At 33.5% G+C, this 11,249-nt stretch overlaps 3 protein-coding genes across 4 annotated transcripts; all 3 read right to left on the bottom strand.

Annotated features, from left to right (window-relative positions):
* Positions 1–1,031: 1,031 nt before the first annotated feature.
* LOC6638658 (mitochondrial import inner membrane translocase subunit TIM50-B) lies at positions 1,032–2,192 on the bottom strand. Its single transcript, XM_002062621.4, has 2 exons — positions 2,117–2,192; positions 1,032–2,048 (listed from the first exon to the last, which is right to left on the bottom strand). Exon 2 carries the CDS (start codon positions 2,037–2,039, stop codon positions 1,092–1,094), a length of 948 nt encoding a protein of 315 aa, XP_002062657.3. The 5' UTR covers positions 2,040–2,048; positions 2,117–2,192; the 3' UTR covers positions 1,032–1,091.
* Positions 2,193–2,581: 389 nt separating this feature from the next.
* On the bottom strand, positions 2,582–5,196 carry LOC6638659. The gene is made up of 5 exons (XM_002062622.4): positions 5,060–5,196; positions 3,543–4,042; positions 3,299–3,436; positions 2,959–3,165; positions 2,582–2,898 (listed from the first exon to the last, which is right to left on the bottom strand). The coding sequence occupies exons 2-5, from the start codon at positions 4,024–4,026 to the stop codon at positions 2,870–2,872; spliced, it is 858 nt and encodes a 285-aa protein (XP_002062658.1). The 5' UTR covers positions 4,027–4,042; positions 5,060–5,196; the 3' UTR covers positions 2,582–2,869.
* Positions 5,197–7,712: 2,516 nt separating this feature from the next.
* Positions 7,713–11,055, bottom strand: LOC6638660. Of its 2 annotated transcripts, none has more exons than XM_023180159.2 (5): positions 10,895–11,055; positions 10,693–10,737; positions 9,552–9,943; positions 9,232–9,411; positions 7,713–9,078 (listed from the first exon to the last, which is right to left on the bottom strand). In XM_023180159.2, exons 3-5 carry the CDS (start codon positions 9,904–9,906, stop codon positions 9,056–9,058), a joined length of 558 nt encoding a protein of 185 aa, XP_023035927.1. In that variant the 5' UTR covers positions 9,907–9,943; positions 10,693–10,737; positions 10,895–11,055; the 3' UTR covers positions 7,713–9,055. The 2 variants fall into 2 exon arrangements, with proteins under 2 accessions (XP_023035927.1, XP_002062659.1); XM_002062623.4 differs by having other exon boundaries at positions 9,552–9,919.
* Positions 11,056–11,249: the final 194 nt, after the last annotated feature.

Here is an 11,249-nt window from a genome sequence, read left to right as displayed (position 1 = left end):
TATATTTAATAGCGCAAATATATTAGGCAAGCTTTCAAAAACGCAAGAACTTTAAATTCTCAAAAAACATCACGACTAAATAGTGGTCGAAATGCAAACTTTTCACTAGAGTTTTAACTATGTCTGTATTTCGACCAGCTGTATGCGTCTTGTGATTTATTATGTATGTACGTATATACTTATGTATGTATCTGTGTACATATCTCAGCAACATTTGAAGTTAGTTAAATGTTGCCAGTTTCCCCTCACATTTATGCGCATGACCAATTTGGTGATGAACGTTTTATGATTGTCAGTCGATAAACCATTTTTTGGATTATCAAAATTCAACTCCCCAAAAAAAATAAAGGCCCAGAAAGAAGACTGAGGGGGCTAAAAGTTTAGAAACATGTTGCCAAAACCACTGAAGATACGTATACCGGGATTCGTTTACTCCGTCTTAGATTGTGGCCCATTTTTTTGACCATTTGCTTTTTAGATAAAAAGGCTTTACTTCAAAATCGGTAGCCAACGAAAAAGCATAAACCAGGTAAAATTAGACAAACTTTGGAGTGCCAGAAATTAATCAGAACTTACATGTTTCCTTTTATTAATGTAGATTTCCGAATCTTCGGTCAACCTTGTGTTCTATATGCGTATTCGTTATTATTGGCGGGAAATGGTAATAATCTAAAGCTTTATTGCGTAATGATATAAATTAGCAATTCAAACTGGGGTTTCAACTAACGTTTAGCTAGAAACTTTTTCAACTGCCAACAAAAAAAAGTTAAACACGTAAAGGAACATTTTTTAATTTTTGCGGACCTTTGGTAAACGATATCGGGTGTCACACATGTTTTTAGGTTTTAATGACTGATCTAAATGCTACACATTTTCCTTTTAACGATAAATAGGAAAGAATTATTCAAATATTTTTTTAGTCTTTCAATCTTTCTCGATTAAATTTTTATTTAAAAGCAAATTTTAATAGTCTCAAAACATACGAATAAAAGGCAGCAAAAGAAATACAACAAAAATGAATGAACATAATATTCTCTTCAGGTTCAGTTTATTAGTCTATACTTAAGTTAGAGTGCGCTGATTTATCCGATTTATAAAGCAATATGATTGCTAACTTGATTATAGTTCTTTAAAATTTCGCGCACATCCGTTTCTTCATTGGTACCCAGCATACTCAGGAAAGACACCAGATCATACAAACCGGTATCGTCGTTATTGCCACACCAACGTGGAATCAAACAAAAATTGGATGGGTGCAGTTTCATCGAATTCTCGTCACAATCCACTACAACAACGCGCCTAAGATCGCGGTTTAATTTATCGAGATTCTTTACATGATGACTATCAGGGCCATATGTGGAATCCCCCACCACACGATACATAATGAACCTACTTGGATCTAAGGCATCAATCAATGGAAATACTGTAATTCTCTGCTCAGTGGTATAGACAACAATTTCAAAATACTTTGCACATTCCCTTAAAAAATGGTCCAATCCGGGTCGCTTCTTAAATCCGGTTACATCAGGGTGCATTAAGACGTCCTTAATCTCCAATACCAAAGTATAAAAGGGTTGAACATATGGAGCTTGTAGCGGATCAGGCAAAAGTTTCTGCATGGATGTTTCTTGAATGCACAGATGAAAATTTTTTAGCCTCATCCATGTACGAACTATGTATTGGTGAACCATGGATACGCGAAGCGATAACAAAATGCCGCCAATTCCAAAAAAGGTAAAGCCACTCTTCATACGTCTCCGGTCCTCATCTTCGAGTTTCTGTCGAATATCACTCTCCCCATCATTTAAATGAAAAGTTGTGTGGGGAATAAGTTTAGTTAGCGAATAAGGTGAGGTATTTTTGAATGTAGAAAATCGACGATGGACCATATAGACTAGAGTTGAATAGGGATAGACCATACCATAACTGATATAAAGACGGGATGTCAAGGTCAAAACTCTTATCTCTGTAACTGACAACTGAGAGTCAGTTAAAAATTTCAATTGACCTTGCAGTTTCTTGTAAAATGGGTTATCCATTTTAGAGAGCTATCAAAAAAAAAAGGACAAGCAATGTATTAATTTGATTTAATTATTAGATTTTTACCAGAAAAGACCTTATGTATAGGAACCCTGCGATCGCTTTTGGAGCCACTTAAAATTTTGTAACTTTTTGAAAAAGAAGTATTAAATTTTTTTTTGTTTTCAAGAAGTTGGCAATATTAAATATTACATTTTAGACTTCTCACTAAACGGAAAAAATTATGTAAATTTTTATTTTTTTTATTTTTGGGGTTGTGTTTGTGGAAGTGCAGATTATAATGTTTGACTGATGAATGTTTTGTTGCTTTGTTCTATTATAAATAAGACAAGAAACTATCCTTCAAACACTTATAATCAATCTGTCTCTTTCTGTTTCGCTATGCCATCAAATTAGTTTATTCCAGCTTTGCTTCTTTCACGAGGCACATACCAAGGGCTTGTATCATTACATATGGGGTTTTAAGTGTTTAGCAGTACATTTTTAAACCTATTTTTTTATCTCTTGTTGTTTGAAATAATTGCCATTCCAAATTTTAGCGCTTTTTTGTTTTGCATTTTTGCTCATCTCATATTTATTGTCACAGTTTTAACGTTTTAAATCATGTCAAAAATATGTATAATTTTATAGTGAAAATAGCAATTATGGAAATTTGCTGCTCTCTTAAATGTTTACAAAAAGTTATGTTTTTTAAAGTAAAGCAAGCAATAAATTTTCTTGCTGATAGCTTATACATTTCATACATCTACGCATGTTCATACATACAACATATGTACTTATACATACGTCGTTTTAACTCCTTCAGTATAAAAAAAAAATTGAAGACCTTTTAAACTTCCGTCGGTGTACGGCGCGTGCCTGCGAATTACAAATTTTGTTATTATAATTACAATTTAGTTAATATCATAAAACCTTTACCCTTTTCCTTGCGTTTGCGTTCTTTGTTACCACTACGATTAGCTGCAACGCCTCTTTGTTTGGCACCCGGATTACATTTTTTATAAACTGTACGTACGGGATCACATTGCCCAGTTCCCATTGTAGATGAATCAGCTCTTAGTTTATCTTCACGTGTTATTTGCCCAGCAATGCAATCTGACCAAGCGCCCTTTTCATAATGACAGTCTGTTTAAAAAATTTATCATCAAACTATGGATATCTTAAAGGAAAATTTCACGAATCGCTCGAGTTTAACAAGAAGCGTTTTAGAATTCAATTTTGTTATCGAAAACAGCACCTAATTTAGTACACAACGTACCTTTTTTGCACTTCTTCTGAATGGTTCGAGTGGGAAGACAATTGGCTTCACCCTTTTTTAGAGACAAGGTGCGCGTCCGCATATTTGTTGCACCATCGCAATCCGACCAAACGGTCTTGGCATAACGGCAGGTAGATGCTATTACAATGACGAAAAAGACGCAATTAATTTAACAGTTGTATTTCATTCTTGTCATACAGTATTTAGATTTTTTTTGGTGCTGATCAAACTTTTCGATTCTTACACTTGTTATTTTCGGAAGTCTTGACCTTTGGTTTAAGCCCCTGTTCATTGCCATCTTGTTGTTCTTGCTGTGAGTGTTGTTGCTGGTGCTTCTGCTGTTGTTTAAAAATTTGCCGATTGTGCTGCGAATTGTTATTGCCATTATCGCCTAGCTTCTTAAACCCCGACTTGCGTCCACCTGTCGATGTTGCTCCGTGTTGTAAATGATCTTGCCTTTTAATGGATTTCTTATTATTCCTGATCCGTTTGTTTTCTTTACTAGACGCAGGTGTTGGTGTGCCAGCCTCGCTCGCTACACTAACAGCTCCGCGTGCCTCACGCTCAAGAATAAACCCGGAGCGAGTCTTTAAAATCAGTCGGGCACTACTGCGGGAGACGTTTTGATCATGCTCTTCGGCATAAATCAGTGTCGTTGGCATCAATAGCAGAATTAGCGAGAACTGCAGAACTGCCATTACGGAAATAGTCATTGCTGTGAGATTCATGTTTTATTATTCAAACCTGAAATATAAAAAATAGCCTATAGTCTTGTTTACTCGATTCTGTGCTAAGCAGTACCCACATAAGCCAAATCAAAATGTCAAATTCACACAAAAATTATTTAAATATTTTTATCTGCTGATGCTATCCACATCTGGCAACCATGTGGATGTGCTAATTCTGGAAACAAAGTTTCACCCATCCTAAAAGACTCATTTACGTCACAAATGCAGTAGCGGATTTGGGTACACATTGGCGATTCCATCTGTCATTTGGGGCGATGTGGGAAAACTCCTTAAATGTGTACTTTGCTTAGCCATATACTATGTGAAACAACTATTTTTAATTCATAACACCAATTCTGTACATATATAAGAGTATTTTCGCATACTATTTCTCAAGTATAAGCTATCTGACTCACTTTTACAAGCACTTTCGCGCCGCCACTGGGAAACTCTGCACATTTAAACGTATAAGTTGGCTATTTTTAATCTAATTTTAATATTTTATTTTTATTTAATTGATAACAAAAATTAGAAGTTTTTGAAAATTTGTGTTTTTCTTGACACTTATACCATGAAAGCTACGCGGTTTGTTAAATATAAGCTTGGCTCAATCATTGTAGCTGTTGATGCTGTGCTGATCAATAATATATGTATACATACATATGTACATATTTACATATACTTTATGGGGTCAAAAACTCTTAAATCTGTGTGTTATGCATTACGATGACATTAATATGACCACCTAATCTATTGGTGCACGATATAAATATTTATGCAAACACCAGCAATTATACATGGTATAAGTAGTTTTTGATTACACATTGTACATATACATATGTATGTATGTATCATTGAACATGCATACATACAATATGTGCATAACTGTTGGACAAGGTGAAATTACAACTCCTTTAAGTTGGAATTCGGTGGCCTTAGCCAAAATTAATACGGGGAGATGGGGTACCTGCGCGCGCACATCTTCCCCACAATAAAAATCAAAAACCATAATAAGCGGTCGTAAGAAACTCACTCAAACAATAACAAAATGTGTGTGCATATCCTCCTTTTATAAGATATTTGCAGATATTGTAAATGTCGCTGCTTAATACAAATCTTGCGATCAACAGTCCAGATCCAGTGCTGCAGTTAAACTGAACAGAAAGGCAACGACATCAGGCACCATTAACTTGGCTCACTGTGGAATTGCCTGGACTTCCAGCGGTTAAATTTGAAAAAAATTTAAAATGTTGAACTAATGACACCTTAAAAACGTAAAAAGTTCGCGGATAGCTTAAAAAGTGATTTGGAACTTTCGAATAAATGTTAATTTTGCAGATATTAAATTTTAAATTAATCCTGAAGCATTTAGTTTTTCTGCTTTCAGGACGTATGAGTTTGAGATTGTTGATTTTTTGCCCACTGTGAATTTCTCCATAGTTGGAAATGAAGAGGGCGAAGAGGGAAAAGAGACAGGGCACCAGCAACACTCAAAAATCTGAGTAAAAACAGCAGACGGCGGCAGCCGATACTAAGATGTAGTGGGGGTATGTACGAGTATATACAAACCAAAAATACGTACATATGTATGAACGTACATATAGCAGTGCATACATGTTTATACATACACACATACATGATTACTTTACATATGGTTTGTGAACTGGAAGAACGACTGGAAACTTACACACTTTTCGGTGATTGTTTACTCTTAACTTCCATTACCTATACATGCTATAAATCACTAATAATCGGTATGAATTTGTTTGACATACACATACATCCATACACAAGTATTTGTTAAATATGTTTATACATATATAGGTACATATGTACATAAATGTTCTTTGAAATATGTATGTATGTTCGTTTATTCGAATTATGTACATATGTATGCATATGCACATGCATGTGTAGCTGTACCATTGCATTGCATTGCTTATCATAAAGCTTATCAATGTATATTGATGTATGTTGACTCTTTCACCCATCCATCAATCTGAATAGATGTACATACATGTGTATATATGTATGTATGTATGCACACTTTTGAATAAACATTCATGTATGTATGTAATTATCTGCATAATTACACAAATACACTTGAAAATATTGTTAAAGCCGAAACAGAAAAGTATCTTTTCAGTTATTATATTACTTATGACATCATGGATGAGTTAATAAGCAATTGATAACATCACATCCGGTACAACATGTTATTTTTAATTTTTAAACGTAGAGAAATGTCCTTAAATACAGTTCTGAACAAATGTACTTTTTTAGCAATGTAGTGTATTCATATGTATATACATACATAAATAAATATATAAGAGCCTGTATCAGTATCTGTGTAAGAGTATATTCTCTCACCCATTTCCATTTCGTTCCAAGCGCTTGAGCAATCAAAACAAGTTTTGAGTGTTTTTTTTTCTCTTTTTGCCCAGTTTCAATGGAAGATACATATACTGCCTGAAACATTAGATATCTGTAAAGGGCCGCCGTGTGGACAGGCTAAAGAATAGAACTGAAGACCTACAGAAGATCCCAGACACCATTCTAAAATGCATGTATGTATGTATATATCGTTATTGATCTGACAATTTGCAAAAATTTTTATATTTTCGTTTGTTCCTGTTGTTGCGCCTGTGCTGTAATTAGGGGTATAAATAATTTCCTCGCTTGCACCAACACTAAGTGCGCACGAGTCCTCTCTGGATGAGCGAAAGTCCTTTTTGAATAATAATTTATTTCCGACTTGTATGGATTCGTTTGAGGGGAATTTGTTATACGCTGCAGGATGAACAAACGATAAAAGACAATGCCCGGCTTAAAAAGGACGATAAAATTGTTTTCGTTTACATTTTGTATAAAATCATTGTGTTCAAGCAAATAGGCAATTAACAGAGATTTGACTGTTGGACTTGCAAATTGAATGCTTTTTGGGCAAAATTGGCTAATTTATTGTTGAACATTGATTGTGTTGAAATTGCAGATTTATGAAAAATATCAATTATTTAAATTAAAGGTCTAGATTTCAAAAAGATTAAATTAATCATTATTAATTTGATATAGACGCGTACAAATTCATATGTACCTATGTATGAATGTTTTTATATAAATTCTGAAGACAAGTGTGGAAATTAAAGGATGACAACTCAATGGAATCGTATATAGTATATATGCATTTATAGTAAAATATGTATGTATGTATGTATATAAAATAAAAAATGATTTAAAAAAACAGAGAAACCGTTTTAAACAATCTTTGTCCCAGGTTAGTTTAGTTTATATATACATATGTATATTTATTTATACATACATACATATATGTTATGTACATACATATATATTTTTGTTTTTCCGTTTGTTAAAGATGAGTTTTGTGTTTTCTTTCCATATCCCTGCAAAAGGCTTTTCTAGTAAAACTTTCAATAGGAGTAAAGTACAATATAATATGTTCTCAGTACATTTTTTTCTACAGAGCTCAGACCACAATCGATGTCCAAAATAGTTGATTTCATACATTGGTATAAATATTTTAAGACCTGCAAGATGTATGTATACATATGTATGTACATATGTATGTATGTACATATGTATATAGAGCGACTTCGGAATACCGAAGTTTGATAATAGGACTTTCTTGTATTGTATGAGTGTCTGTATATATATGTAAATAGAAAGACTTTCAGTTAAATACGTTTTATTGCCACTTTACTGTAGAGTGGAGTTGTTCTTTTTCTAGTTGTTGTTTTTGGTTTTGCGGGTATTATCGAATATGAGTATTGTGTAGAAACTGCTTATATGCAAATACATTAAGTCGTAACTAACATACTAATTTTAAATATTTTTTTGTTTTGTTTTTAATACTTTTCTTTATTAAAAAGACAAACCATTGTCTTGTAATGGTAAAATTATTGAACTATGTAATATATATCAGCTAGACCAACTGCTCGATAGTCTTACACGTCGTTTATTTACGTTGAATACTATATATTTTGGTTTCTCTTTGAGGAAGATGATGACAATTTCCTAGAACATCAATTGTTGTTTCAATAAAACTTGGGAATGGGAGAGCTATGTGAGTGTGTGTGTATTTGTATGAGTGATTATGTATTAATATCAATTGTATCAATGAAGTTGAAGGTTATGTGTATGATATTTATTTTTCAAATGTAATTTAAAATGCCAATCGCAAATAAAGAACAGCTACGAAAGCAACTCGGACAACTGTTCCAAATCGATTGTTCGCTTCCACTGTCTTTAGGTATATTCAATACTGTTGTATTATTTTTACAATATTTACACTAAGTGTTTTTATTTTTGTTCTTGTTTTTAATGCTTGACAAACTTGATCCGGTTTTGTTTTTTAATTCTTTTCATTATATATATATAATGTATTTTACCGTTCTCTGATTTTCTTGAGATCAAATATAGAAGCTGATATTTTTTATTCACGAAAAATCTTACATACATTTTTTTTTTTTTTTTTGTGTTGGTTTCCGTGAAATGTTGTATATTTTATGTAAAATTCAATTAAAGAACAACGTACTAGTTTCATGGAAAGGTTTTGACTTTTAATTGTTTGACAATTTTATGGGTTCTTTAGATTTCAGTTTGGCAACCGCCCATTTTGAGTATTTATAATTTGATTAAATGTTTGTAAGTGTTTATGGTATTAGCAAATATATAACTAAATAAATAGGTATGTGTATGTAGTTATGAATATATGTTTTGCATTTTTGGCATAAATATGTATGTATTATGTTGCATACTTTCCATAAAATAGTTGTTGGCCTTTTACTATAATAATGGTCTCGCATTTGCATGGAAACCAAACTACAACACTTAATGGAATCGTTAAATATTTTGTGTTAAATTTGTTACCATTTATCTTGTTGCTTAACATATGCATGCGTATTTTGAATCTGTATCTTAAACCAAAAAGGAGATCAATGTAAAAATATTTGGTTTCCGGGGTATAAACAAACGATTGGGCATACTATTGCATCGGGTATTATTAAGTTAATTAAACGCGTCCTTTGCGAGCAGCTGTTGAAGAAAAACAAAAAATTTTTAGTTGTCAAGTTAAAATTATGGAAGTTCATAAATAAAAACAGATTTCAAAATAAAAACAAAGTGAATAGTTGTTAATGAGTAAATAGCTAAGACTTTAAGATGTCTATAGCAAATCTGGCTAACAACCTTTGTCCTTATTTTTACGCTGCTCCTTAGCACTCTTGTCCTTGGATTTTCCGGGCTTGCAGTTCTTCTTGATAATACGAGTTGCTTCGCAAGACGGATCGCTGCTCGCCTTCAACTTATCAGCACGAGTCATTTGTCCAGTTGCACAATCAGACCAAGAGCCTTTCTCATACCGGCAAGCTTGTAAATAAAAACGGAAAAAATAATGATTTTTCCAAAATTTCGGTTTCAAATTAAAGCTACAAACAATAAATCTTCGAATGTATGTATTTGGCATACGTACATATATACACACATATGTATGTTCTTAGAAAACCTACCTTTTTTACATTTTTTTTGGATGGTGCGTGTCTGATCACAAGCTGGATCTCCTTTTTTCAACGTCAAAGTCCTAGATCGGGTGTTGGTCTTCGTATCACATTCTGTCCATGGATTCTTTCCATAGCGGCATGACAAACCATCATTTTTTGTGCCGCGTTCATTGCGTATTAACACTTCGTGATCATCTTCCTCCCACACTTCGCCTTGTATAGCTGTGGTAGGCAGTGTATGCTCAGATACAGGTAGAGCTAATGGTGTCTCTAGCCCCTCTGTAGTTCCCCAAACTCTGCCGCACAATATGGCTGACCATGTTACAAATGTAGCCAAAAGAATTGCGTTGCAATTGTTTCTCATGATTAACCTATGTCTGAAATTGACAATTGATAAAATGCTACAAGAAAAAACCAAGCCACACAAAATTACAAATCAAAATATTAGAATATCAAAAAACAGGAAAACCGTGATGGAAAATAGAATTCGCTATGAAACTCAGTGTTAATCTATATAAAACTCCACAGCTACGCATATACATACATAATTTTATATATAGAAACGTGTGTATACATCGACCCAGCCAAGCGCTTCATGAGAAAGTATGTATGGCTGCTGTTTTGTGTTTATTTTCTACTGCATACTTTTCTGACAATTGACAACTGTTTGTGAGTGGGTATGTATGTACATCCAGACATATTGATACATACATATGTATACAGTTACATATGTATACATACATGCTTTTTTGCGTTTTTGTTATACAACAAGAACATGGCATACACGCTCACGTACTCTTTCCTCACACACCCACAATTGCAACCGGAAATTTTTGAGGCTGCTTCGTTGTGTGCATGCAATTTGTGCGCATTGCAATTTTTATGTCTCCCCGGTTGGTATAGAACATAAAAGATCGGAACCCTTATGTCATTGTTAGGAAATTGGCTTAGTGGAAAAATGTTTCAACGTTTGTATAAGTAAAAATGAATTGAGTTGCTCACAAAACCAATTTGCCCTACGTATGCTTTTAGATGGATACCTCTTTATAGTAAAAAAAAAAAAAATATACTACATATAAAGTTACAATGAAACTTGCAAATATTTTAATGAAAAATGTGCAAAAAAAAGTGAAAAGATCATATTTCTTACCACTAGCAAAGGGACACAATTATCCTGATTGATTATACAAGTTTTCTATACACAGCAGAAAAAAAACAAATTTTAATGAATGGATTTTAAATTTGATCACTTTTTCAATCATTCAATTTTGGGTTTTAATTGAAAAAAAAAATCTTTTTAAATGGCTCGGCATTCATGCAACCAACCCACGACGCAAATAGAAAAAACTAACCGATATACACACAAAAACGCTGTGGCACACACGCACACAACTCCAGGGATGTGACTGAGTCAATTTCAAATGGAGATATAGTTAAAGCGCCGGATGACGGTAACAGCGGTTGGTTTAAGATTTTATCAACTGTTCTCGTTGCGCGACTCTTTCAAACTGAATGACAAGACATTCGGTGGTCTGCAAAAAAGGCCACGTATACAATATATCCTGTAGGAATTTGTTCTCTTCTTTCTCTCTTGGTTACCCAGAGAATGCGCAGCATTGCAAAATTTTATAATTGATCTGCGCATGTTTCACAATAAATATTCAACATTCTGTTTCTGTCTCCATCCTCTGGCTACTGCCGTTATGT

The sequence above is a fragment of the Drosophila willistoni genome, assembly GCF_018902025.1.
Source record: "Drosophila willistoni isolate 14030-0811.24 chromosome XR unlocalized genomic scaffold, UCI_dwil_1.1 Seg144, whole genome shotgun sequence".
Classification (NCBI taxonomy): domain Eukaryota; kingdom Metazoa; phylum Arthropoda; class Insecta; order Diptera; family Drosophilidae; genus Drosophila; species Drosophila willistoni.
The sequence above is the reverse complement of the archived record's forward strand: the minus strand, read 5'-3'. Positions and strand labels throughout refer to the sequence as shown.

Excerpts from the sequence above, each read along its gene's own strand:
- LOC6638660 (XM_023180159.2), bottom strand. The coding sequence starts at position 9,906 with ATGAGAAACAATTGCAACGCAATTCTTTTGGCTACATTTGTAACATGG. Across the intron at positions 9,412-9,551 it reads CCAAAAAAAATGTAAAAAAG|CTTGCCGGTATGAGAAAGGC; the intron begins GTAGGTTTTCTA and ends TTTATTTACAAG. Across the intron at positions 9,079-9,231 it reads GCGTAAAAATAAGGACAAAG|CTGCTCGCAAAGGACGCGTT; the intron begins GTTGTTAGCCAG and ends TTTCTTCAACAG.
- LOC6638658 (XM_002062621.4), bottom strand. The coding sequence starts at position 2,039 with ATGGATAACCCATTTTACAAGAAACTGCAAGGTCAATTGAAATTTTTA.
- LOC6638659 (XM_002062622.4), bottom strand. The coding sequence starts at position 4,026 with ATGAATCTCACAGCAATGACTATTTCCGTAATGGCAGTTCTGCAGTTC. Across the intron at positions 3,166-3,298 it reads TCAGAAGAAGTGCAAAAAAG|ACTGTCATTATGAAAAGGGC; the intron begins GTACGTTGTGTA and ends TTTTTTAAACAG. Across the intron at positions 2,899-2,958 it reads ACGCAAACGCAAGGAAAAGG|GCACGCGCCGTACACCGACG; the intron begins GTAAAGGTTTTA and ends TGTAATTCGCAG.